The sequence below is a fragment of the Pristiophorus japonicus genome, chromosome 2, assembly GCF_044704955.1.
Source record: "Pristiophorus japonicus isolate sPriJap1 chromosome 2, sPriJap1.hap1, whole genome shotgun sequence".
NCBI classification, from domain to species: Eukaryota; Metazoa; Chordata; class Chondrichthyes; family Pristiophoridae; genus Pristiophorus; species Pristiophorus japonicus.
The window spans coordinates 368,912,366-368,940,169 of NC_091978.1; the positions used below are offsets into that span (position 1 = coordinate 368,912,366).

Sequence of the window (27,804 nt, forward strand, 5' to 3'; positions counted from 1 at the left end):
TCCAGCGCAGCCTGTTTACGCAACTGGGCGCTGGGAACATGGCGGGGACAGTCGGCAAGGTAAGGGGCAGAGCAATGCAGCGCGGTGCGGCCACGTTGCATTACCGAGAGGGTCTCCGACTGTGCATGGAGTTTGTTACGTGAGGGGGAGGGTGTGAGTGAGTGAGGGGGGAAGGTGTGAATGAGGGGGGTGTAAGGGAGGGTGTGAATGAGAGGGAGGGTGTGAGTGAGGGAGGAAGGGAGGGTGTGAGTAAGGGAGGGTGTGAGTGAGGGGGGGTGTAAGGGAGGGTGTGAGTGAGGGGGGGTGTAAAGGAGGGTGTGAGTGAGGGGGGGTGTAAAGGAGGGTGTGAGTGAGGGGGGGTGTAAAGGAGGGTGTGAGTGAGGGGGGCTGTAAAGGAGGGTGTGAGTGAGGGGAGGGTGTAAAGGAGGGTGTGAGTGAGGGGAGGGTGTGTGTGAGGGGAGGGTGTGTGTGAGGATTGAAGGGGAACCTGAGTTGTATCCACTCAGACAGTGTAACAGTTCAAGGCACAACTTTGTATCCCTGTGGAGAATGTGCTCCAGAGTGAAGGTCAGCCAGTGAGGGAGCGGTTAAAGGGGGTTTGGGGGGTATTGTAGGCCAGTGGGGGTTTGGGGGGGTATTGTCAGTCTGGACGTTTAAAGGGGGTTTGGGGAGGTATTGTCGGTCAGTGGGGGTTTAAAGGGGGTTTGCGGGGGTATTGTCGGTCAGTGGGGGTTTGGGGGGTATTGTAGGCCAGTGGGGGTTTGGGGGGGTATTGTCAGTCTGGACGTTTAAAGGGGGTTTGGGGAGGTATTGTCGGTCAGTGGGGGTTTAAAGGGGGTTTGCGGGGGTATTGTCGGTCAGTGGGGGTTTAAAGGGGATTTGGGGGGTATTGTAGGCCAGTGGAGGTTTGGGGGGGTATTGTCAGTCTGGACGTTTAAAGGGGGTTTGGGGAGGTATTGTCGGTCAGTGGGGGTTTAAAGGGGGTTTGCGGGGGTATTGTCGGTCAGTGGGGGTTTAAAGGGGGTTTGGGGAGGTATTGTCGGTCAGTGGGGGTTTAAAGGGGGTTTGCGGGGGTATTGTCGGTCAGCTAGGGTTGAGCTCGGGCCAGCTGACAACAGCGGTGTCGAACATTTGCGGGGCAGAGGGGTAAGCGAGCGGTTAAACCAATGCTGTTGCCAGATTAGTGGCCTTTTATTAAAAAAACACAAGCCTTATTTTTTACAAAACTCAAATTTGGTGATGAGGAGAAATAGCAGAAAATGCACTTGGAAGAATTCCCAAGTTGGGTGAATATGTTTCCCTGCTGGTGATACATCAAGTATGGGAGAGCATTAAAACAAAGAACTTGCATTTATATAGCGCCGTGCACCTTCTGAGGATGTCCTTAAAGCGCTTCACAGCCGATGAATCACTTGATGTGCAGTCACTGTTAATGGCAGCCAAGTTGTAAACATCGAAGTCCCAACAAAGCAGCAAATGAAGTCAGTTAATTTGTTGCTGTTGGATCAGTGTTAACGGGGCACCTGTGGAGTGCTCCTGTGCTGCTTGTGAATAATGCCCCTGGGATTTTCATACCTGTCCTGAGGCAGCGCTGGCATTGCTTTAAAATCTCATCTGAAACATGGCATCCTTAATGACTTAAAGACAGGTAGTGCAAGACCAATGAGTTATAACAAGCAAGCTATAATAAGTTCCCAGTTTCTCCTCTCTGTCTGTCCCTCTCGCGCTCTCTGCCCCTCTCGCTCTCGCGCTCTCTGCTGATACTTTCAGGTTATAGTTTCTACTAAAAGGTTTTTTAAACCCTGCTTTGCAGTGGGATCTTGTCTCTGTGTCCTGTGTGTGAATGAGAGTCTTTGCACTAATTTTGAGGTGGTGGTCTTTTTAAAGGAGGATGTAAGTAAAGGAGTAACTACTTAATAGAACATAAGAACAAAAGGAACATGGAACTGGAGTAGGCCATCTAGCCCCTTGAGCCTGCTCCGCCATTCAACAAGATCATGGCTGATCTGGCCGTGGACTCAGCTCCACTTACCCGCCCGCTCCCCGTAACCCTTAATTCCCTTATTGGTTAAAAATCTATCTATCTGTGATTTGAATATATTCAACGAGCTAGCCTCAACTGCTTCCTTGGGCAGAGAATTCCACAGATTCACAATCCTCTGGGAGAAGAAATTCCTTCTCAACTCGGTTTTAAATTGGCTCCCCCGTATTTTGAGGCTGTGCCCCCTAGTTCTAGTCTCCCCGACCAGTGGAAACAACCTCTCTGCCTCTATCTTGTCTATCCCTTTCATTATCTTAAATGTTTCTATAAGATCACCCCTCATCCTTCTGAACTCCAACGAGTAAAGACTCAGTCTACTCAATCTATCATCATAAGGTAACCCCCTCATCTCCGGAATCAGCCTAGTGAATCGTCTCTGTACCCCTTCCAAAGCTAGTATATCCTTCCTTAATTAAGGTGACCAAAACTGCATGCAGTACTCCAGGTGCGGCCTCACCAATACCCTGTACAGTTGCAGCAGGACCTCCCTGCTTTTGTATTCCATCCCTCTCGCAATGAAGGCCAACATTCCATTCGCCTTCCTGATTACCTGCTGCACCTGCAAACTAACTTTTTTTTTTGGGATTCATTCACAAGGACCCCCAGGTCCCTCTGCACCGCAGTATGTTGTAATTTCTCCCCATTCAAATAATATTCCCTTTTACTGTTTTTTTTTTTCCCCAAGGTGGATGACCTCACACTTTGCGACATTGTATTCCATCTGCCAAACCTTAGCCCATTCGCTTAACCTATCTAAATCTCTTTGCAGCCTCTGTGTCCTCTACACAACCCGCTTTCCCACTTAGTTTTCAGAAAGTAGTTTTAAAACCTTCCTACTTCAGAGGGGACCTTGTAGTTTTAATATTATTCCTGCAGTTACGTGGAGTTTTCGTCTTGGACTTTATAATTTGGCAAAATTCCATTCCGCTTGCATCAGCTGTCGGAGGATCAGTAATCAATGGCATCTTTCCCAGTCTAAATCCCGGGAAGTTAATCTACAAGATAAGCCATTTAATAAAAATTAATCATAAAAATTTCATAATTTCCCTTCCTGCCTAATAATTAAGTAGGGGGTTACATCACATCGAAAGTACTTAGAATCACAGAAGGTGGCCAATCAGAGGGGGAGGAGAGGGGAGGATGGGGGGAGGGGATGGGGAGAGGGGGGTGGGGAGGGGAGGGGGTGGAGGCGGTGGGAGGGGAGGGTAAATAGTTTTCCAGATTTCCAATAGCCTTTCGTGACATCAGCCCCTGAACAGCTCAGCGCTGAATGCAAGGAGATGGACAAGATTTTTGAGCGATAAGGGAGTCAAGAGTTACGGGGAGCGGGCAGGTAAGTGGAGTTGAGGCCAGAATCAGATCAGCCATGATCGTATTGAATGGTGGAGCAGGCTCGAGGGGCCGAATGGCCGACTCCTGCATCTATTCCTTATGTTCTCCAGCAGCCTCCTGTTCATTGATTCCTTCTGTTTTCGCAGGTTATCAAATGCAAAGCTGCTGTTGCCTGGGAGGCAAGAAAACCCCTTTGTATTGAAGAAGTGGAAGTTGCTCCTCCGAAAGCTCATGAAGTTCGAATTAAGGTATGGAATAAAAATGTGACTATTGTGAGTTTCATTTTTTAGATCAACTTTTGGGTAATTTTTTTTCCAATTTTTTTTTTTTAAACTATTTTTGGCTCATTTTAATGTTTAAGATTTTTTTTGTAAGCTTCATTTCCAACTTTCAAGAAAACGAGAATAACTTCTTTTCTTACACTGACAGTGTTGTGGTTAGTAAAAGTTGGAGGCCTTGTGGATCGATGGAAAGGCTAAGGGGAGATATAATCGAGGTGTTTAAAATCATGAAGGGTTTTGATCGTGTAAATAGGGAGAAACGGTTTTCACTGACAGACGGGTCGGTAACCAGGGGACAGGGATTTAAGGTGTTTGGCTAAAGAACCGGAGGTGACGGGGGAAACAAATGTACGCAGCGAGTTGTTGTGATCGGGAGCGCGCTGCCTGAAAGGGCGGAGGGAGCAGATTCAATCGTGATGTTTCAAAAAACACTTGAAAAGGAAAAAATGACGGTGTTTTGGGGTAAGAGCAGGGGGGGAGTGGGACTAATTGGATCGTTCTGTCACAGAGCCGGGGCACGGGCTGAATGGCCTCCTCCTGTGCGGTACGATTCTATGACAACAGGTTTGTGTCTCCACCATTTATGTGGATAAAGAACCCGTGAAAACACCATGCTGTTTTTGGGGTTAAACCTTCAGAAAGTACCTGCACTATGTGGCCGGGTAAGTAGAAGCACCATGGGGTGTGGCACTGAGGCACATTGGCCGTGGAGGCCCCAGGCTTTGCTCCTCCAGGTCTCTGCTGAGCTTATGCAGTGTCCCCTGGGACAGCGACACCCCACTAAAACTGGCCAGTTGTTTCTGCTCACTCTGTGGGGTGGTGTGGATGGTGAGAGCTGCCTTCTTGCAATGCCCCCTCACCCCTCCCTCCCAAGGTTCAGTTGTCCACCAGTGCTCATGGCCCAGACTCTGGTGTGAAGAACGGCCACTTGGCCTTGCCCGAGCCTGAGAGCTATTGGCGTGTGATTTTAAAGAGAGGTTAAGGGAGGAAAATAAAATCTTCATCCATCAAACAACAGCACCTTGCACTTACGCGGTGCCTTTCAGCGTCGTAACTCATCCAAGGCGTTTTGCAGGAGTGTCGTCGGACAAAATATGACACCAAGGCCACAAGGAGATACAGGTTGACCCTCTCTTATCCAGGACTCCCTTATCCAGCACCATTCCCAGGAAGACACTTCTCGGGACCTGCTGGGGCCACCAACCTCCCTCCTCTTCCCCCCCCTGCCCCCCTCCTCCCCCTCCTCCTCCCCCTCCCCCTCCCCCTCCCCCTCCCCCAAGGCCGATGACATCCCCTCATCCAGCAAAACCCCTCATTCGGCACAGGCCAGGACCCGAGGGTGCCTGATATGGGAGGTTCAACCTGGATTAGGACAGGTGACCAATAGATTGGTCAAGATAGTACATTTTAAGGAGCGTCCTAAAGGAGGAGAGAGGCGGTGAGGTTTAGACAGGGAGTTCCAGAGTTTGGGGGCCCAGGCAGCTGAAGGCACGGCCACCGATGGTGGAGCAATTTAAAATCCTGGATGCTCAAGAGGCCAGAATTGGAGGAGCACAGAGGTCTCAGAGGCTTGTAGGGCTGGAGGAGTTTAGAGATATAGAAACATAGAAACATAGAAAATAGGTGCAGGAGTAGGCCATTCAGCCCTTCTAGCCTGCACCGCCATTCAATGAGTTCATGGCTGAACATGAAACTTCAGTACCCACTTCCTGCTTTCTCGCCATAACCCTTGATCCCCCGAGTAGTAAGGACTTCATCTAACTCCCTTTTGAATATATTTAGTGAATTGGCCTCAACTACTTTCTGTGGTAGAGAATTCCACAGGTTCACCACTCTCTGGGTGAAGAAGTTTCTCCTCATCTCGGTCCTAAATGGCTTACCCCTTATCCTCAGACTGTGACCCCTGGTTCTGGACTTCCCCAACATTGGGAACATTCTTTCTGCATCTAACCTGTCTAAACCCGTCAGAATTTTAAACGTTTCTATGAGATCCCCTCTCATTCTTCTGAACTCCAGTGAATACAAGCCCAGTTGATCCAATCTTTCTTGATAGGTCAGTCCCGCCATCCCGGGAATCAGTCTGGTGAACCTTCGCTGCACTCCCTCAATAGCAAGAATGTCCTTCCTCAAGTTAGGAGACCAAAACTGTACACAATACTCCAGGTGTGGCCTCACCAAGGCCCTGTACAACTGTAGCAACACCTCCCTGCCCCTGTATTCAAATCCCCTCGCTATGAAGGCCAACATGCCATTTGCTTTCTTAACCGCCTGCTGTACCTGCATGCCAACCTTCAATGACTGATGTACCATGACACCCAGGTCTCGTTGCACCTTCCCTTTTCCTAATCTGTCACCATTCAGATAATAGTCTGTCTCTCTGTTTTTACCACCAAAGTGGATAACCTCACATTTATCCACATTATACTTCATCTGCCATGCATTTGCCCACTCACCTAACCTATCCAAGTCACTCTGCAGCCTAATAGCATCCTCCTCGCAGCTCACACTGCCACCCAACTTAGTATCATCTGCAAATTTGGAGATACTGCATTTAATCCCCTCGTCTAAATCATTAATGTACAATGTAAACAGCTGGGGCCCCAGCACAGAACCTTGCGGCACTCCACTAGTCACTGCCTGCCATTCTGAAAAGTACCCGTTTACTCCTACTCTTTGCTTCCTGTCTGACAACCAGTTCTCAATCCACATCAGCACACTACCCCCAATCCCATGTGCTTTAACTTTGCACATTAATCTCTTGTGTGGGACCTTGTCGAAAGCCTTCTGAAAGTCCAAATATACCACATCAACTGGTTCTCCTTTGTCCACTTTACTGGAAACATCCTCAAAAAATTCCAGAAGATTTGTCAAGCATGATTTCCCTTTCACAAATCCATGCTGACTTGGACCTATCATGTCACCATTTTCCAGATGCACTGCTATGACATCCTTAATAATTGATTCCATCATTTTACCCACTACTGAGGTCAGGCTGACCGGTCTATAATTCCCTGTTTTCTCTCTCCCTCCTTTTTTAAAAAGTGGGGTTACATTGGCTACCCTCCACTCCATAGGAACTGATCCAGAGTCAATGGAATGTTGGAAAATGACTGTCAATGCATCCGCTATTTCCAAGGCCACCTCCTTTAGTACTCTAGGATGCAATCCATCAGGCCCTGGGGATTTATCGGCCTTCAATCCCATCAATTTCCCCAACACAATTTCCCGACTAATAAAGATTTCCCTCGGTTCCCCCTCCTTACTAGACCCTCTGACCCCTTTTATATCCGGAAGGTTGTTTGTATCCTCCTTAGTGAATACCGAACCAAAGTACTTGTTCAATTGGTCCGCCATTTCTTTGTTCCCCGTTATGACTTCCCCTGATTCTGACTGCAGTGGACCTACGTTTGTCTTCACCAACCTTTTTCTCTTTACATACCTATAGAAACTTTTGCAATCCGCCTTAATGTTCCCTGCAAGCTTCTTCTCGTACTCCATTTTCCCTGTCCTAATCAAACCCTTTGTCCTCCTCTGCTGAGTTCTAAATTTCTCCCAGTCCCCAGGTTCGCTGCTATTTCTGGCCAATTTGTATGCCATTTCCTTGGCTTTAATACTATCCCTGATTTCCCTAGATAGCCACGGTTGAGCCACCTTCCCCTTTTTATTTTTACGCCAGACAGGAATGTACAATTGTTGTACTTCATCCATGCGGTCTCTAAATGTCTGCCATTGCCCATCCACAGTCAACCCCCTAAGTATCATTCGCCAATCTATCCTAGCCAATTCACGCCTCATACCTTCAAAGTTACCCTTCTTTAAGTTCTGGACCATGGTCTCTGAAATTACTGTTTCATTCTCCATCCTAATGCAGAATTCCACCATATTATGGTCACTCTTCCCCAAGGGGCCTCGCACAATGAGATTGCTAATTAATCCTCTCTCATTACACAACACCCAGTCTAAGATGGCCTCCCCCCTAGTTGGTTCCTCAACATATTGGTCTAGAAAACCATCCCTTATGCACTCCAGGAAATCCTCCTCCACCGTATTGCTTCCAGTTTGGCTAGCCCAATCTATGTGCATATTAAAGTCACCCATTATAACTGCTACACCTTTATTGCATGCACCCCTAATTTCCTGTTTAATGCCCTCCCCAACATCCCTATTACTGTTTGGAGGTCTGTACACAACTCCTACTAATGTTTTTTGCCCTTTGGTGTTCTGCAAAGTCCCAGAATATGGAGGAGGCGAGGCCATGGAGGGATTAGGACAGAGATTAAGTATCTACTTTGCTCCCAATCACTGAGGTATCAATACGGTGATGGAATTCTCCTGTATCAAGGAGCTTATTGCACCCGCAGGAAGAAGTAATCTGCTTTTCACAGAAATGTTGCCTTGGAAAAATAACAGCGGTGAATACATTTAACCCTGTTTATTGTTGGCGTGTAAAATGCTAAAAGATTCAATTGTAACTTTTATTTCCTGCTTAGGCCCCTCTGTGATATGACGGTGTCAGAAAAAGAAAAACTTGCATTTATATAGCGCCTTTCATGACCACCGGATGTCTCAAAGCGCTTTAGAACCATTGGCGTACGTTTGGAGTGTTGTGGCTGTTGTAATGTGGGAAACACAGCAGCCAACTTGCGCACAGCAAGCTCCTACAAACAGCAATGTGATAATGACCAGATAATCTGTTTTTGTTCTGTTGAGATAAGGATAAATATTGGCCAGGGCACCGGGGATAACTCCCCTGCTCTTCTTTGAAATAGTGCCGTGGAATCTCTTGCGTCCGCCTGAGAGGGCAGACGGGCCTCGGTTTAATGTCTCATCCGGAAGATGGCACCTCCAGTAGTGCGGCGCTCCCTCAGCACTGCCCCTCCGATGGTGCGGCGCTCCCTCAGCACTGCCCCTCCGACGGTGCGGCGCTCCCTCAGCACTGCCCCTGAGTGTCAGCTTAGATTTTTGTGCTCGAGTCTCTGGAGTGGGACTTGAACCCACAACCTTCTGACTCGGAGGTGAGTGTGCTGCCCACTGAGCCACAACATGGTTCTCTTGCAAAATAAAATCTTGGTTTACCTCAGGCGATTGTACCGCGTTACCTGCAGATCATTCCTCATTTATTCGACTCCAGGCAGATATTGGGAAGTACCAGTGTACTGTGGGAGTAATGTTCCTTTGTTGTTCCTGCTGTGTTACTGGGTGCTGCACACCGGGAGCATTCTTGCAACGTACATAATGGCACACAAATATGCACAGCTCCTCTCTATCTTGGCTTTCAACCCAACTACTGTATGTAGTTATGACTTCCCTCATTCTACAACAGTTCTGGATCCAACCGTGAGAATGCATAATTATCCTTGGTTAAGCGGTGAATTTAAGGTGCCATTTTTTAATTCTTCAGGCTAACTGTATAAAACACTAGTTGGGCCACAGCTGGAGTACTGCGTGCAGTTCTGATCACCACATTACAGGAAAGATGCGATTGCACTGGAGGGCACAGAGGAGATTTCCGAGGATGTTGCCTGGACTGGAGAATTTTAGCTACGAAGAAAGAGTGGGTAGTCTGGGGTTGTTTTCTTTGGAACAGAGGAGGCTGAGAGGAGACCTTTTTGAGGTGTGTAAAATTATGAGGGGCTTAAAGTGGATAGGTAGGACCTATTTCCCCTTAGCAGAGGGGTCAATAACCAAATGGCATAGATTTAAAATAATTAGTAGGAGGTTTAGAGGGGATTTGAGGGGAATTTATTTCACCCAGAGGGTGATGGGGGTCTGGAACTCACTGCCTGAAAGGGTGGTAGAGGCAGAAACCCTCACCACATTTTAAAAAGTACCTGGAAATGCACCTGAAGTGCCGTAACCTACAGGGCCACGGAAGAGCTGGAAAGTGGGGTTAGGCTGGGTAGCTCTTTGTCGGTCAGCGTAGACACGCTAGGCCGAAATGGCCTCCTTCCGTGCTGTAAATTTCTATGATTCTATGTTGTGCTTTTGTTCAAATAAATTTACGAATGCACTTTATATAAGCAGTGCACAGTATAGTGATTACAGCAGCAGCTTTGCATTTATATAGTGCCTTTAACTGAGTAAAATGTTCCAAGGCGTTTCACAGGAGCATTGTCAAACAAAGTTTGACACCAAGCCGAATGAGATATTAGGGACGTGACTAAAAGCTTGGTCAAGGAGGCAGGTTTTAAGGAGCATCTTAAAGGAGGAGAGAGGCGGAGAGGTTTAGGGAGGGAATTCCAGAGCTTGGGGCCCAGGCAACAGAAGGCACGATTACGATTGGTAGATCGATTTAAAATTGGGGATGTGCAAGAGGCTAGAATTGGAGGAGCGCAGAGAGCTCGGAGGGTTGTAGGGGGTTACAGAGATAGGGAGGGCTTCATTAAGAATGCTAGAAAGGTTCAGCAGGTCAGGCAGCATTTGTGCAGAATTTTTCAAGTAAATGGCCTTTCACTTCTGATGGAAAGTCATCAGACCTGAGACGTTAACTCTTCCTATCTCTCTCTCTCTCTCTCTCTCTCTCTCTCTCTCTCTCTCTCTCTCTCTCTCTCTCTCTCTCTCTCTCTCTCTCTCCACAGAAGCGCCTGACCTACTGAGTGTTTCCCAGCATTTTCTGTTTTTATTTCAGATTTCCAGCATCCGCAGTATTTTGCTTTTATTTGTTTCGACTTGTGCTGGGGGCCATCGATATAAGACAGTCACTAATTTACCCAGAGAGCGGTGAGAATGTGGAACTCGCTGCCACAGGGAGGGGTTGAGGCGAATAGTATCGATGCATTTAAGGGGAAGCTGGATAAACACCTGAGGGAGAAAGGAATAGAAGGATATGGTGATGGGACTGGCGTGGAGCATAAACCCCGACACGGAGCGGTGGGCCCAATGGTCTGTTTCTGTGCTGAACACTCGGTGTAATACTTTTGTAATTTTTTAAAAAATTCTGTTGGTTGGAATCATACTTTGGCTTTGTGTGTGCGCGGGTGTTTGTGTGTTCACATGCCAGACACGAGAAGCAAGCGCTCTACTCTGAATTCCTTCACGGCAAACGAGCCCCAGGTGGGCAGGGGAAACGTTACAGGGACACCCTCAAAGCCTCCCTGATAAAGTGCAACATCCCCACCGACACCTGGGAGTCCCTGGCCAAAGACCGCCCTAAGTGGAGGAAGTGCATCCGGGAGGGCGCTGAGCACCTCGAGTCTCATCGCCGAGAGCATGCAGAAACCAAGCGGAAGAAGCGTGCGGAAAACCAGACTCCCCACCCACCCTTTCCTTCAACCACTGTCTGTCCCACCTGTGACAGAGACTGTAATTCCCATATTGGACTGTACAGTCACCTGAGAACTCACTTTTAGAGTGGAAGCAAGTCTTCCTTGATTCTGAGGGATTGCCTATGATTGATTGTGTGTGTGTGTGGAAGCAAATTGCTCCACTTATCTTGGGCCCACTTGTAAAATGTGAGCATTTGGAGCACTTGCGAAAGGTTTACGTACTTTTTGTTTAAACGCCTTGCGGTGTTTGCCCATCAGATTGTTGCCACCGGTGTCTGCCACACTGACGCCTACACCCTGAGTGGGTCTGATTCCGAGGGGTTGTTCCCGGTCATCCTTGGCCATGAAGGAGCCGGGATAGTGGAGAGTGTCGGCGAAGGGGTGACGTGCGTCAAAGCAGGTAAGGGACTGGTTGTAAAGCGCCACCTCCATGCATTGTTAAAATTATTCCCCGAAAAGGAAAAAAAATCTCAATATAAAGGATTGTAAAAAAAAAACTTCATAAATGCATTTAATTTCTTTAGCCTGCTGTTCAAGACCGAGCAATACTGTGGGGTGGGGTGGGGTGGGGTATTGGAACTTAAATTAATCTACTAAGAGGATTTTGATACTGGTGGAGACGGGCAAAATTGGTAGGAGAGCTATCGTGATGTCATTTCGATTGACGTTAAAATTTCGATCTCCGTAGTGAACACAGGAAATTCTCCCCCCCCACCCCCACCTGTGGGTACGGTATCATAGCGGTTATATTGCCGGGCTAATGATCTGGTCCCACCATGCCAGCTGTTGAATGTAAATTCAGTTAATTAAATAAATCTGGAATTTAAAAGAACTAGTATCCGTACTGATGACCATGAAACTGTCAGATTGTTGTAAAAACCCATGTGGTTGACTAATGTCCTAATTTAGGGAAGGAAATCTGCTGTCCTTACCCGGTCTGGGCCTATATGTGACTCCAGACACACAGCAAATGTGGTTGGCTCTTAACTGCCCTCTGAAATGATCTAGCGAGCCAACTCACCACCACCTTCTCGAGGGCAATTAGGGATGGGTAATAAATGCTGGCCTTGCCAGTGACTCCCACAGCCCCCCCCCACCCCCCCCCTGTTGCTTTATCAAAGAGTTGAGCTGAGTTCCAATAGGAAGGTGGATCAGACTGGATGACGAGTTATAGAATCTTATAGCAGAGAAGGCCGCCATTCGGCCCATCGTACCTGTGCCGACTCTGTGAAAGAGCGATCCGATTAGTCCCACACTCGTTCCCCATAACTCTGCAAATTACTTCTCCAAGTATTTATCTAATTCCCTATTCAAAGTGACGATTGAATCTGCTTCCACCGCCCTTTCAGGCACATCATAACTCGCTGCGTTAAAAAATATATCCTCATCTCCCCCTTAGTTCCTTTGCCAATTACTTTAAATGTGTGTCCCCTTGGTTACCAAGCCTTCTGCCAGTGGAAATAGTTTCTCCTTATTTACTCAATCAAAACCCTTCATAATTTTGAAGGCCTCTCTTAAATCTCCCCGTTAACCTTCTCTGCTTGAAGGAGAACAACCCCAGCTTCTCCAGTCTCTCCACATAACTCAAGTCCCTTATCACTGGGTCAATCTCAGACTCCAGCTAGCTGACCCGGAGTGCAGAGGTCAAAGGTCAGGTTACCTGCCCAGTGGATGGAGCATGTCAGGGTGGGGGGTGGGGAAACATTATCTGGAACAAAAATCAACTTGCCACATCGAGGGCACAGATGGGTTTGAATGCATTTGGTTAGGCTGGGGGTCAGATGAAAGTCTCAAAGCTGAGATTGATAGAATTTATTTAGGCGAGGGTATTAAGGGTTACAGAACCAAGGCGGGTAGATGGAGTTAAGATACAGTTCAGCCGTGATTTAATAGAATGGTGGAACAGGCTCGAGGGGCTGAATGGCCTCCTCCTGTTTCTGTGTTTCTTACACTCCTGGGGTGTGATATAGGGAATACAAAAATTGGAGTATATTTTCCACTCCTAGCACTGATGTATATCTCTTGCCTTCTGGAACTGAGGTATTTTAGACTTGTCAACATATAAGAATATAAGAATTAGGAGCAGGAGTAAGCCACACAGCCCCTCGAGCCTGCTCCGCCATTCAATAAGATCATGGCTAATCTTCCATCTCGACTCCGCCCAAACCCTTGATTCCCCTAGAGACCGAAAATCTATCGGTCTCGGCCTTGAATATAGCTGACGACTGAGCCTCCATAGCCCTTATGGCAGAGAATTCCAAAGATTCACCACCCTCTGAGTGAAGAAATTCTTCCTCATCTCAGTCCTAAAATGGCCGACCCCTTATCCTGAGACTGTGCCCCCTAGTTCTAGACTCCCCAGCCGGGGAAACCGCCTCTAATTACATGCTTTCTTGGTTACAAGGGGATCGAGTGATTCCACTTTACATCCCACAATGCGGAGACTGCAAGTATTGCCTGAATCCCAAGACCAATCTCTGCCAGAAGATCAGGTAGAGACTTATTATTATTCGCAGTTTTACGCATGGAAATGAAATGTCTTTACGTTGTCTTGTTTTAATTAAATGGTTTTCAAATGTTTCTGCGCAAGGGACACCCTTTGAATATTGGCCCCATTCCCCTGGGGACACCCTGTAAATATTGACAGACTTCTGGGTAGCCCTATGCTCGCTTTCGAAACACCAGCTACCAATGGAAAATCACAGAATGTACGGCACAGAACCAGACCATTGGCCCCACCGCTCCGTGCCGGGGTTTATGCCCCACCGCTCCGTGCCGGGGTTTATGCCCCACCGCTCCGTGCCGGGGTTTATGCCCCACCGCTCCGTGCCGGGGTTTATGCCCCACCGCTCCGTGCCGGGGTTTATGCCCCACCGCTCCGTGCCGGGGTTTATGCCCCACCGCTCCGTGCCGGGGTTTATGCCCCACCGCTCCGTGCCGGGGTTTATGCTCCACACCAGCCCCCTCCCACCCCTCTCCATCTCACCCCATCACCATATCCTTCTATTCCTTTCTCCCTCATGTGTTTATCCAGCTTCCCCTCAAATGCATCTTTGCTGTTCGCCCCATGAACTTCATAAAAGGAAGTTTTTCTTTTTTTTTTAAAAAAAACCAAAAGCCAATTCTGACAAATAAACAGAAGGGGTTTCTCCAAATGTGAGAGAAACTTGCGGGCCTGGATTGTGAAAGTGATGTGCTTACTGAGTTCCAAGGCTTGCTGGGGTAGTTACTGTCACTCTGTATCTTATCATTGGTGATGTAATTACTATCATCATCATAGGCAGTCCCTCAGAATCGAGGAAATCTTGCTTCCACTCTAAAAGTGAGTTCTCAGGTGACTGTACAGCCCAATACAGGAATTACAGTCTCTGTCACAGGTGGGACAGACAGTGGTTGAAAGAAAGGGAGGGTGGGACTGGTTTGCCGCACGCTCCTTCCGCTGCCTGCGCTTGCTTTCTTCATGCTCTCGGCGACGAGACTCGGTGTTCATAGAATTATGTAGAATGTACAGCACGGAAACAGGCCATTCGGCCTAACTAATCAGTGTTTATACCCCACATGAGGCTGCTCCGATTCCATCTCCCTCCTCTCAGCCTTACAGCACATCTTTCTAACCCCTTTTCCCTCATGCACTCCCCCAGTTTCCTCTTGAAAGCATCGATACTATTCACCTGAACCACTCCGTGGTATCGAGTTCCACATTCTCACCGTTCTCTGCGTAAAGAAATTCCTCCTTATTTGCCTATTGGATTTATGAGTGACTGTGGTATTTATGGGTCCCTAGTTTTGGGTTCTCCCACCAGTGGAAACATTGACCTGAATTTTAATACCTGGGTGCAGTGCTCCCCTTAAGCTGCGAGGCCGCACAGCGCTACGGGAACTCGCAAAGTGCGCTTTTAACGGTGAAAACCCTGCATACACGGTGCCAAGAGAAATTAGTGGGAGCATTGCTTTGGGGGGCATGCAATCTGTATCTTGGCATTGGTGTAGTTACTATCAATCTGTATCTTAGCATTTGGTGTAGTTACTATCAATCTGTATCTTGGCATTGGTGTAGTTACTATCAATCTGTATCTTAGCATTTGGTGTAGTTACTATCAATCTGTATCTTATTGGTGTTACTATCAATCTGTATCTTAGCATTTGGTGTAGTTACTATCAATCTGTATCTTGGTGTAGTTACTATCAATCTGTATCTTGGTGTAGTTACTATCAATCTGTATCTTGGCATTGGTGTAGTTACTATCAATCTGTATCTTAGTATTGGTGTAGTTATTATCAATCTGTATCTTGGTGTAGTTACTATCGATCTGTATCTTAGCATTGGTGTAGTTACTATCAATTTGTGTCTTGGTGTAGTTACTATCAATCTGTCTCTTAGCATTGGTGTAGTTACTATTAATCTGTCTCTTATCAGGGTGACCCAGGGCCAAGGACTGATGCCTGATAAGACCAGTAGGTTCACCTGTAAAGGCCATCAGCTCTACCACTACTTTGGGACCAGCACCTTCTCCGAATACACGGTTGTTGCAGACATTTCTGTGGCCAAGATCGATGACGCAGCTCCGCTGGATAAAGTTTGCCTGCTGGGCTGTGGTATTTCCACTGGCTACGGTGCAGTCATCAATACGGCCAAGGTAAGAAGTGACCTTTCTCCTAGTTTAGTGTCTCTAATCTTGCCCATCCATGTTTCCCCTCTGAACATGGCAATGGAGCCCCAGGTGGACAGAGAAAACGCTTCAAGGTCACCTTCAAAGCCTCCTTGATAAAATGTAACATCCCCACCGACTCTTGGGAATCCCTGGCCCAAGACTGCTCAAAGTGGAGGAGAAGCATCCGGGAAAGCATCCTTAACACCGCGAGTCTCTTCACCGGGAGCATGCGGAAGCCAAGCGGAAGGAGCGCAGGACAACCCAAACACCCCACCCACCCACCCACCCGTCCCGCCAACCACTGTCTGCCCCACCTGTGACAGCGACTGTAGGTTCCGCATTGGACTCAGCAGTCACCTGGGAACTCGTGTTAGTGTGGAAGCAAGTCATCCTCGACTCCGAGGGACTGCCTACGAAGAAGATAATAGTTACAGCACAGAAGCAGGCCATTCTTCCCAACTGGCCCATGCTGGTACTTTGATGCTCCACACAAGCCTCCCCATCCCACCCATCTTCATCTCATCCTGTCCTTCTATCCCTTTCTCTCGTGTTTAGCTAGCTTCTCCATAAAAGCATCTGGTACTATTCGCCTCAACCACTCCCTGTAGTAACGAGTTCCACATTCTCGCCACTCTCTGGGCAAAAAAGTTTCTCCTGAATTCCCCATTGGATTTATTCTTGATCATGTTCTTGTGCAGCACAGCACTGTCGGAAGTGCCGACTTTTGGATGAGACATTAAACCGAGGCCCCGTCTGTTCTCTCAAGTGGACATTAAAGATCCCATGGCACTATTTCGAAGAAGAATTATCCCCTGTGCCCTGTCCAATATTTATCCCTCGGTTAACATTAAAAAAAAATAGATTTATCTGGTCATTATCACATTGCTGTTTGTGGGACATGGACATTGCACATGGGCAGTGTGGAGGCCACTACAAGGTACAGCGCGAGCTGGTGCAGGAGGGTGATGGTTGTGAAGAGTGATGTCATCAAGATCCAGGTCAGTGATTGGAGCGTGGGTAGATACAGCAGTGAGGTGGGGGCGAAGGAGCTGTGAAAGACTGAAGGGACGTGATCGGGGCCCAGGGGAGGTGCGAGTTCGGGGCCAGGGGCCCAGGGGCAGCACGGGCCCAGCCCACACTGCGATATGTGAGCGCACTATGTCCTTGCAGCAGAGCTGGTCTCCAGTCGTCCTGGTTAACCCTTGCCACTGGACCAAGACCTCGCTCTGTCAAGCCCGTGTGGTGGCTGGTGTGCAACGGCAACACATGTTAAAAAATCCACCCACAGGCATCTTGCACCCTTCAGGACCTTCATTGAAACACCTGTGAACTCATCCTTTTTTTGGCGTGGAAGCAAGTCATCCTCCTTTTGAGGGACCGCCTGTGATGGTGATGATGCTGTTTGTGGGAGCTTGCTGTGCACAAATTGGTTCCGCATTTCCCACATTACAACAGCGACTACACTCCCAAATCGACTGGAAAACACTGGGATGTCCTGAGGTTGTCAAAGGCGCATAGAAATGCAAGTCTTTCATTGATTGGGTTATTGTCATGTCGTTTATTTAAGAGGTACACCGTAATCCGAAGCGAACTACTCAACTAAACACACTTAAGATCCTGGAAACGGCGACTTTGCAATTGACGATAACGGTAATGGAAATTGGGTTAATGCCATTTGCCCAATTTTTAAAGGTGGGCAGAGTAAGCGGTGGGGACTGTTCATGATTGGAGTTCGGGCAGTGAACAAATGTGACGTAAAAGCCCAATGAACTGAATCCAGGTCAGTCTGGTTATAAATAAGCATTGTGCCTAATAACAAACCTCACCACTAGTTGGGCCACGTTCTGAAGTTGAGTCTCAGTACCACTTGTTTTGGTAGTTTTAATCCTGTCTATTACTGTTCACCCGCCCTATTTACGGAATGGAATGGCGGGGAAGGGGCAAATAATTCTGTTCCAGTCATGAACAGTCGCCACCGCTTACTCCGCCCACTTTTTTTTTTTTACTGTGCATCGCTGGCAAGGGTCAGCATTTATTGTCCATCCCCAGTTACCCTCGAGAAGGTCATAGTGCACAACTGAGTGGCTCGCTAGGCCATTTCAGAGGGCAGTTAAAAGTCGACTTCGTTGCTGTTACTGGAGTCACATATAGGTTACTGGGCTGGGGCCCTGGGGTCGGTAAGGATGGCAGATTTCTTTCCCTAAAGGACATTTAGTGAACCAGATGGGTTTTTACGACAATCCTATAGTTTCATGGTCATCATTACTGATACCAGCTGTTTGACTGAGATGAGGAGGAATTTCTTCTCTGAGGGTTGTAAATCTATGCAATTCTCTGCCACAGAGAGCTGTGGAGGCTGGGTCGTTGAATATATTTAAGGTGGAGATAGACAGATTTTTGAGCGATCAGGGAATAAAGGGTTATGGGGAGCGGGCAGGGAAGCGGAAATGTGGCCAAGATCAGATCGGTCAAAATTAAATGGCAGAGCAGGCTCGAGGGGCAAATGGCCTACTCCTGCTCCTATTTCATATGTTCTTCTTCCAGATTTATTTAAGTGAATTAAATTCCCCAGCTGCCGTAGTGGGATTTGAACACATGCCCCGGGCTTACTGGACCGGGGCCCAGTAGCATAATCACTAAGCTACCATTCCCTGGGCAGGATGGAGAAGCATGGATAAACTCCTCCATCTGTATAACTAGCTGACTTTTTGTTTCTGTCCACTAGGTTGAGCCGGGCTCCACCTGTGCTGTGTTTGGACTGGGCGGCGTGGGCCTGGCTGTCATTATGGGATGCCAAGTGGCAGGTGCCAGCCGGATCATTGGGGTGGACATCAACAAGGACAAGTTCGCAAAGGCCAAAGAGTTTGGTGCCACTGAATGCATCAACCCCAAGGATCACGAGAAGCCCATTCAAGAGGTTCTGGCTGAATTAATGGATGGTGGTGTGGATTACTCCTTCGAGTGTATTGGCAATGTTGCTACCATGGTGAGCGATGGTATTAGCTCAGTAATTCCTGCCACTTAACGGGGAATGTTAAAGGCCGGGTCAGCATGGTTTGCACACGAGCGAAGAATGAAACTAGGACATCTAAGTGACCAGGTGGAATAAACTGTGCAGAGAGTTAGCACAAGTGCATTAAGCCCAAAGGCTTCTTTCTGTAGGAACAGGAGGAGGCCAACCAGCCCCTCGAGCCTGTTCCGCCATTCAATCAGATAACGGCTGATCTGCATCTTAACTCCACCTACCCGCCTTGGTTCCGCAACCCTGAATACCCTTGCCCAACAAAACACTACCGTTTTGAAATTTTCAGTGGCTACTCTGCCTCAACACCTTTTCTCGTTGTTGAGTTCTGTCTGATTTTGCTTCTGTGAAGCGCCTTGGGACATAGAAACATAGAAACATAGAAAATAGGTGCAGGAGTAGGCCATTCGGCCCTTCTAGCCTGCACCGCCATTCAATGAGTTCATGGCTGAACATTCAACTTCAGTACCCCATTCCTGCTTTCTCGCCATACCCCTTGATCCCCCTAGTAGTAAGGACCTCATCTAACTCCTTTTTGAATATATTTAGTGAATTGGCCTCAACAACTTTCTGTGGTAGAGAATTCCACAGGTTCACCACTCTCTGGGTGAAGAAGTTCCTCCAAATCTCAGTCCTAAATGGCTTACCCCTTATCCTTAGACTGGGACATCCCACTATGTTAAAGAACTGTATAAAACACTAGGCCACAGCTGGAGTACTGCGTGCAGTTCTGGTCACCACATTACAGGAAAGATGTGATTGCACTAGAGAGGGTGCAGAGGGGATTTACGAGGATGTTGCCAGGACTGGAGAATATTAGCTCTGAGGAAAGATTGGATAGGCTGTTTTCTTTGGAGCAGAGGAGGCTGAGGGAGACCTTGTTGAGGTGTATAAAATTATGAGGGGCCGAGATAGAGTGGAGTGGACAGGAAGGACTTATTTCCCTTAGAGTGGTCAATAACCAGGAGGCATAGATTTAAAGTAATTGGGGGGAGGTTTAGAGGGGATTTGTGGAGACATTTTTTCACCCAGAGGGTGGTGGGGGTCTGGAACTCACGGCCTGAAAGGGTGGTAGAGGCAGAAACCCTCACCACATTTAAAAAGTACCTGGATGTGCACCTGAAGTGCTGTAACCTACAGGGCTACGAACCGAGAGCTGGAAAGTGGGATTGGGCTGGATAGCTCTTTGTCGGCCGGCGCGGACACGATGGGCCGAATGGCCTCCTTCCGTGCTGTAAATTTCTATGATTCTATGAAAGGCGCTATAAAAGTGAAAGTTGTTGTAAATGTCTGGAGATTTTTGATCTAAGACTTGCTTATGCATTTATTTTTTTTAAACAAACCCTTGCAGAGAGCTGCTCTCGAATCCTGTCACAAGGGCTGGGGAACCAGCGTGATCGTAGGGGTGGCTCCCGCAGGACACGAGATCGCAACTCGGCCCTTCCAACTGGTAACTGGCCGCACCTGGAAAGGAACTGCATTTGGAGGTAAAATCTGTACATAGCGACGTGTCGTCTGTCAGCTATGAGTGGCCGGATTTTGCTTTTATTCTTTTTCTTTTGTTTAAGGGGTAACGCAGTGGTTGCATTGACTCCATTCCTCTCCCCAACTTCTGAACCAGACTGTTCGCAACCTTGCCGTCATATTTGACCCTGAAATGAGCTTTCGACCACATATCTGCAGCATAACTAAAACCGCCTATTTCCACCTCCGTAACATCTCCCGTCTCTGCCCCTGCCTCAGCTCATCCGCTACTGGAACCCTCATCCATGCCTTTGTTACCTCTAGACTTGACTATTTCGACACCCTCCTGGCTGGCCTCCCACATTCTACCCTACGTAAGCTAGAGGTGATCCAAAACTCAGCTGCCCCCATGTTCTAACTCGCACCGAGTCCCGTTCACCCATCACCCCCTGCGCTAGCCGACCTACTTTGACTTCCGGCTAAGCAATTTCAAAATCCTCATCCTTATTTTCAAATCACTCCATGGCCCTCGCCCCCTCCCTATCTCTGTAATCTCCTCCAGCCCCACAACCGCCCCCCGAGATGTCTGCGCTCCTCTAATTCTGCCCTCCTGAGCATCCCTGATTATAATCGCTCCACCATCGGCGGCTGTGCCTTCAGTTGCCTGGGCCCCAAGCTCTGGAACTCTCTCCCTAAACCTCTCTCCCTCTCTACCTCTTTCCTCCTTCAAGATGCTCCTTAAATCCTATCTCTTTGACCAATGGTGCTAATTTCTTCTTAGGCGGCTCGGTGTCACATTTTTATCTCCTAGCATTCCTGTGAAGCACCTTGGGACGTTTCACTACGTTAAAGGCACTGTATAAATACAAGTTGTTATGTTACTGGACTAGTAAGCCAGAGGCCCGGTCTAACTCTCCGGAGACATGAGTTCAAGTCCCACCATGGCAGCTGGGGAATTTAAATTCCGTGAATGAAATAAATCTGGAAGTAAAAACTAGTACCGATTGAACCTCCCTTATCCAGAACTCCCTTATCCAGAACCACCCCTCGTCCAGAACCATTCCCGGCCACCGGGTGGCGCATGCGCAGGACTCTAAACAAATTGAAGTCCTTCCTCGCTGCCGACTCCCGCAATCGCTGGCCTGACCCCGCGATCCACTGCCCCCCCGCCCCCCCATGATCTCTCTGCTGCACTCCCAGCCCCAAGCCAGCCAGTCCCGATATCCCCTTGCTCAGTACCTTTACCATCCAATTTAACGTGACCACCCCTCGTCTGGAGAAACCCCTTATCCAGAACAGGCCAGGTCTCGAGGGTTCCGGATAAAGGAGGTTCGCTATGTATCAGTAATGGGTGACCACAAAACTAGTGGATTGTTGTAAAAACCCATCTGGATCATTAATGTCCTTTTTTTAGGGAAGGAAATCTGATGCCCTTAACCGGTCTGGCCTATGTGTGACTCCAGATCCACAGCCATAGTTGACTCTTGACTGCCCTCTGAAATGGTGGCTCACTAGGGATGAGCAATAAATGTCCTTTTGATATGAAACGACCTCCTTTTAACACGTGCCAACTACCGCCGGTGCGTCTAAGAAAATGAGCGAGCATTGAGGAGCCTTCCTGAACCAACGGAATCTCTCAATGATAAACTGGGGGCGTGGCCAGTTTTGTGGGCGGGGCCTGATTACAGGCCAATTGACACTTGAAGCAGCTCGAAAGATGGCGCAGCTCACATGTTTAAAATTCCCGGCTCTCGTGCTTGTTTGGACGATTTCCGCACGGATTGCGTTGATGTAACGAGTGGAAACTTGATCCCTGTTTATTTAGATTCATTAGAATAGTACCACACAGACGGAGGCCCATCGAGTCTGTGCAGGCTCTCTCTCGGAGCAATCCAGTTAGTCCCACTCGCCCCCAGTGCTTTCCCCATAACCCTGCAATTTTTTCTCCAAGTACTTATCTAATTCCCTTTTGAAGGTTACGATTGAATCTGTATCCACCACCATATCAAAATCCCAGCCACTCTTTGCTTAAAATAGTCCTTTCCTCATGTCGCCTCTTCAATCTGTTCCCTCTGGTTCTCGACCTTTCAGCCATTGGAAACAATTTCTCCGTATTTACTCTGTCTTGACCCCTCATGATTTTGAACACCTCGATCAAATCTCCTCTCAACCTTCTCTGCTCCAAGGAGAACAACCCCGGCTTCTCCAGACTCTCCGTGTAACTGAAGTCCCTCATCCCTGGAACCTTTCTAGTAAATCTCTTCTGTGCCCTCTCCAAGGCCTTCACATCCTTCCTAAAGTGCGGTGCCCAGAATTGGACACAATACTCCAGCTTTTAGGGCCGAACCAGTGTTTTATAAGAACGTAAGAATTAGGAGCAGGAGTAGGCCATTCGGCCCCTCGAGCGTGCTCCGCCATTCAGTAAGATCATGGCTGATCATCCACTTTCCCGCCCGATCTCCATATCCCTTGATTCCCCTAGACTCCAAAGATCTATCGATCTCAGCCTTGAGTATATTCAGAGACTGAGCCTCCACAGGCCTCTGGGGCAGAGAATTCCAAAGATTCACCACCCTCTGAGTGAAGAAATTCCTCCTCATCTCAGTCCTAAATGGCCGACCCCTTATCCTGAGACTGTGACCCCTGGTTCTAGACTCCCCAGCCCGGGGGAAACATCCTCCCTGCATCTACCCTGTCAATCCCCCTCAGAATCTTAGAGAGGTTTAGCATAACTTCCTGGCTTTAATTTAAGAGCTGTATATTAATGTACAGGTCACTATATTATAGACTTTAATTGCACAATGTTTCGTGATGTTTGAACCTCAGGGACACTGACTATAGCAATCTGCTGTGTTGCAGTTATATTAAACTCCTCTCTTCCTTTTTATAAAATAATTTTTCCACCTTGTTACAATTTGGTTAATTTTATTCCTGTTTGTCCACTCTGGTAATAAAGAAACCTCACACCAGTTTGCACACCGTTTTATTTTTTATGTTGATTTGAATGGCAACACTCTATTGGTGTCTTGCTGATGTTCATCAGCTTTCATAAGACTACACTTGTATGTGGAAATACCATGACTGGCACTCGAAGGCAGTGAGAGTACTACATTGGGGGAAGCGATAAATATTTTTTTCAAGATGTGCGATTAAAATTCAGCACGGAAGGAGGCCATTCGGCCCATCTTGCCTGTGCTGGCTCTTTGAAAGACCGATCCGATTAGTCCCTCTTCCCTCACAGCCCTGCAAATTTTTCCTTTTCAACTATTTATCGAATTCCTCTTTTGAAACAAAAGCATAATACTGCGGATGCTGGGATCTGGAGGTTGTTGGAATCCCCTTTTGAAAGTTACTATTGAATCCGCTTCCACTGCCCCTTCAGGCAGTGCATTTCAGCTGGGTCATTGAATCTATTCAAGGTGGAGATAGACAGATTTTTGAATGATAGGGGAGTCGAGGATTATGGGGAGCGGGCAGAAAAGTGGAGTTAAGAACGCAAGAACATAAGAAATAGGAGTAGGAGTCGGCTATTTGGCCCCTCAAGCCTGCTCCGCCATTCAATAAGATCATGGCTGATCTGATCATGGACTCAGCTCCACTTCCCTGCCCGCTCCACATAACCCTTTACTCCCTTATCGCTGAAATCTGTCTCTCTCCGCCTTAAATATATTCAATGACCCAGCCTCCACAGCTCTCTGGGGCAGAGAATTCCACAGATTTACAACCCTCTGAGAAAAGAAATTTCTCCTCCTCTCAGTTTTAAATGGGCGGCCCCTTATTTTAAGACCATGTCCCCTAGTTTTAGTTTCCCCTATGAGCGGAAATATCTTCTCTACATCCAAATTGTCGAGCCCCCCCCCCCCCCCCTCATTATCTTATAAGTTTCAATAAGATCACCCCTCATTGAGGCCAAGATCAGATCAGCCCTGCCATGATCTTATTAAATGGCGGAGCAGGCTCGAGGGGCCTTATGGCAGGCTCCTGCTCCTAATTCTTATGTTATCTTCCACATGTGCCAATCATGTTTCCCCTTTTTATTTGTACAGGATGGAAGAGTGTGGAGAGCGTGCCCAAGCTGGTGAAAGAATACATGGCGAAGAAAATGAAGGTGGATGAGTTTATAACCTACACGCTCCCATTTAAGCAGATCAACGAGAGCTTCGAGCTGATGCATGCTGGGAAGAGGTAGCTATTTATTTTGGCTTTGCCAATCGGTTGAAGTGTAGAAGTAATTTCGGCCCAACCTTTCCAGGCTAACGAAGGCAAATCATTTCACTAGATTGACCCCTGGGGTGAGAGGGCTGTCCTATGAGGAGAGATTGTGCAGATTATACTCTCTGGAGTTTAGAAGAATGAGAGGCGATCTCATTGAAACTTACAAGATTCTGAGGGGGATTGACAGGGTAGATGCTGAGAGGTTGTTTCCCCCCGGGCTGGAGAGTCTAGAACCAGGGGTCACGGTCTCAGGATAAGGGGTCGGCCGTTTAAGGCAGAGATGAGGAGGAATTTCTTCACCCCTGCTAAAGGGAGAAAAGGGTTATGGAGAGTGGACGGGGAAGTGGAGCTGAGTCCATGATCGGATCAGCCATGGTCTTATTGAATGGCGGAGCAAACTCGAGGGGCTGCATGGCCTACTCCTGCTCCTATTTATGTTCACTCAGAGAATTGTGAATCTTTGGAATTCTCTACCCCACAGGTAGAGAATCCTGAATCGATGAGTATATTCAAGGCTGAGATCGATAGATTTTTGGACTCTTGGGGGCGGGGGGAGGAGGGAAGGGAGAAATATGGGGCTCAGGTGGGTAGTGGAGTTGAGGTCGAAGATCAGCCATGATCTCATAAAATGGCGGAGCAGGCTCGAGGGGCTGAATGGCTGACTCCTGCTCCTAGTTCTTAGATTCTCAATGGGATTGGGCAGAATCTTAACATAAACCGGAAAAGTGAGGTGTGACATTGAGTAAATCCTCACAGGCCCCTGAGTTCTTGTTCAGCAGGATGGGAGTTTACTTTTCTCTGCTCGCTGTCTGTGCCTGCGTTCGATTTCTTTCTGCTCCTCCCAGAGAGCTGACCGCTCCTCAACTTCCCTGACTGTGAGTCACCATTCTAGTATAACCAGGGCTCTCTGGGGAGTGGGATAGAGTGATTGTTCGAGGCAGACATGTGCGAGGAGGAAAGTTAGTTAACACCATTGTGTCGTTTACCCAATCGGCCAAAGGTTCCAACGTGGTTCCTGTTGCAGCACAAGGATCACTTGAATTGAAGCTGTGATTTACTGAGGGAGGAGAGAAAATCTTCTCGAGGTAATTTTGATGTATCTACCCTCAGGTGACTAACAGAGAGCCAAATTTCATCCATGGGATTTAACTCGATGGAAATACTGAGTAGAGTTAACATGCCCGAAACGGTGCGTGGGGCACATAACCGCCCCCCCCCCCCCCCCCCCGCCAAAAAAATTAGGAGAAACCTCGGTTTAACGTTTCATCCGAAAGACAGCACCTCCGACAGTGCAGCACTCCCTCAGTGGAGTGTCAATCTAGACTTTATGTTCACAAGCTTCTGACCATTAATGCTACCCACTGAGTCGTGGCGGGCGAGAGGAATTTGCACTAACTGCCATTAAACTGTTGAGCAAGGAGAACAGCACTGAGATTTAGTAAATTGTAGCAGTGAAATTGGCTTTTCATTATCATCATCATAGACGGTCCCTCGAACGAGGATGACTTGCTTCCACTAGAGTTCACAGATGTTTCAATGGAGGACCCGATGTTCCAGTCCTGAACTCCAATTGAAGGGTGGAAGATGCCTGTGGGTGGATTTTTTTAACATGGGGTGACCGTTGCACACCAGCCACCACACGGGCTTGACAGAGCTTGGTCTTGGTCCAGTGGCAAGGGTTAACCAGGACGACTGGAGACCTGCTCTGCTGCACGGACCTAGTGCGCACACACATCGCAGTGTGGGCTGGGCCCGTGCTGCCCCCTGGGCCCTCGGCTCTTCTGGGCCCCGTACCCTCATTCGCCGCACCTTCACCCACGATGTTCCAAGGCCCAGCGCTCCAGCTCCATTTATAGCCCCGACCTGCGATGGTGTTCTAACACAGGTCGGGGCGGCCCACGATTATAATCTAACAGTGATTATACAGGGAGTATTTCTTTCTTTGGGTGTCGAGTACTGAGCAGTTTAGTTGATGTAGAGCAATAGATATGGCTCACGGGTTGCTGACAACAAGTTGAAAAGTGGATTTTGGAGACGAGAGTTCAAGTCTAACAAATTGTACCCCATGCGCTCAAACTCTTACTTCTGAAATAGAAGAGGAGGTGGCGGAGTGGCGAACTGTAATATCTCAAATTGGATCTTTCAATACATGATTTTTATTGGGTAAAAAATGGAAGTGGCCCACAGGCTTTAAAGCCTGTAGAGCAAGCCTTAAAGGACAACAATCCCTATGCTTGTCTAGCCTCTCCTTAAGTCGTATACAATGATCCATCTCTCAGGTGAGATGTTAAACCGAGGCACCGCACTGTCGGCGGGGCAGTGCTGAGGGAGCGCCGCACTGTCGGAGGGGCAGTGCTGAGGGGCAGTGCTGAGGGAGCGCCGCACTGTCGGAGGGGCAGTGCTGAGGGAGCGCCGCACTGTCGGAGGGGCAGTGCTGAGGGAGAGCCGCACTGTCGGAGGGGCAGTGCTGAGGGAGCGCCGCACTGTCGGAGGGGCAGTGCTGAGGGAGCGCCGCACTGTCGGAGGGGCTGTCTTTCGGATGAGACGTTAAACCGAGGCCCGGTCTGCGCTCTCAGGTGGACGTAAATGATCCCATGTCACTTTTCGAAGAAGAGCAGGGGAGTTATCCCCGGTGTCCTGGGGCTAATATTACTGGGGCTAATATTTATGCCTCAAATCAACATCAGTAAAACAGATGATCTGGTCATTATCACATTGCTGTTTGTGGGAGCTTGCTGTGTGCAAATTGGCTGCTGCGTTTCCTACATTACAACAGTGACTACACTTCAAAAAATACTTAATTGGCTGTAAAGCACTTTGGAACGTCCTGAGGTGGTGAATGACGCTATATAAATGCAAGTCTTTCCGTTGTAAAATCAGAAAATGCTGGAAATACTCAGCAGGTCTTAATATTCAAATCCTCCTGCTCAATCCACCCAACATGATCTGTGAGTGAGGGGTGCAAAAATAGTAAGGCAGCTTTAAACCTGAGATTGTACTTTCATTGTTTATCTATGATGGTTAACTTTTCTATTTTTTCTTTTTAAAAAGCATTCGAAGTGTCCTCTTATTTTGAGGTTGATGACAGGAAGCCAGCACCTCGCCCGTCCAGTGGAGTCTTATTGCAGAAAGAAAATTGCTTTTTACAAAAAAAACTTCAATTTTGTAAGAATTTCTTACAGCTCAACATATTTTAATACTTTGTCAGCTGATTCAGTGCGCCTGTATTGTTAACCATATTAACTGTTTAGCTCCAGTTATGGACCCTCTTTTCAAAATTAAACTAATTTGCGAAAATAAAAATAAAATACCTCTCGTTACTTTGTTCTATGATTGTATTGAACAGCGGAGTGTCTCGAGTCTCGAGCAGAAGTCCCTGCTCATTTACTGTGCATCAGAGCGGGTTGGAATACAATACAATGCGGTGCAGTAATTCCACCCCGAGGTGCTTACAGTACGGTCTGAGAGTGCAGTCCCACTAATGGTGGTAAATCTCTGACTCTCCAGTGACCCCACAGCACAAGAGCGAGTG

At 47.9% G+C, this 27,804-nt stretch overlaps 1 protein-coding gene across 1 annotated transcript; it reads left to right on the forward strand.

Annotated features, from left to right (window-relative positions):
* LOC139250532 (alcohol dehydrogenase class-3) lies at positions 1-27,580 on the forward strand. The gene is made up of 9 exons (XM_070872914.1): positions 1-59; positions 3,520-3,621; positions 11,178-11,319; positions 13,324-13,411; positions 15,337-15,556; positions 18,297-18,557; positions 19,945-20,080; positions 24,104-24,242; positions 27,324-27,580. Exons 1-9 carry the CDS (start codon positions 39-41, stop codon positions 27,346-27,348), a joined length of 1,134 nt encoding a protein of 377 aa, XP_070729015.1. The 5' UTR covers positions 1-38; the 3' UTR covers positions 27,349-27,580.
* The last annotated feature ends 224 nt before the right edge of the window (positions 27,581-27,804 follow it).

Bases quoted from the DNA above. Each gene is read 5' to 3' on its own strand.
- LOC139250532 (XM_070872914.1), top strand. From the start codon at position 39: ATGGCGGGGACAGTCGGCAAG. The intron at 13,412-15,336 runs GTAGAGACTTAT...GTCTCTTATCAG, and splicing joins AATCTCTGCCAGAAGATCAG to GGTGACCCAGGGCCAAGGAC. The intron at 15,557-18,296 runs GTAAGAAGTGAC...TCTGTCCACTAG, and splicing joins CAGTCATCAATACGGCCAAG to GTTGAGCCGGGCTCCACCTG.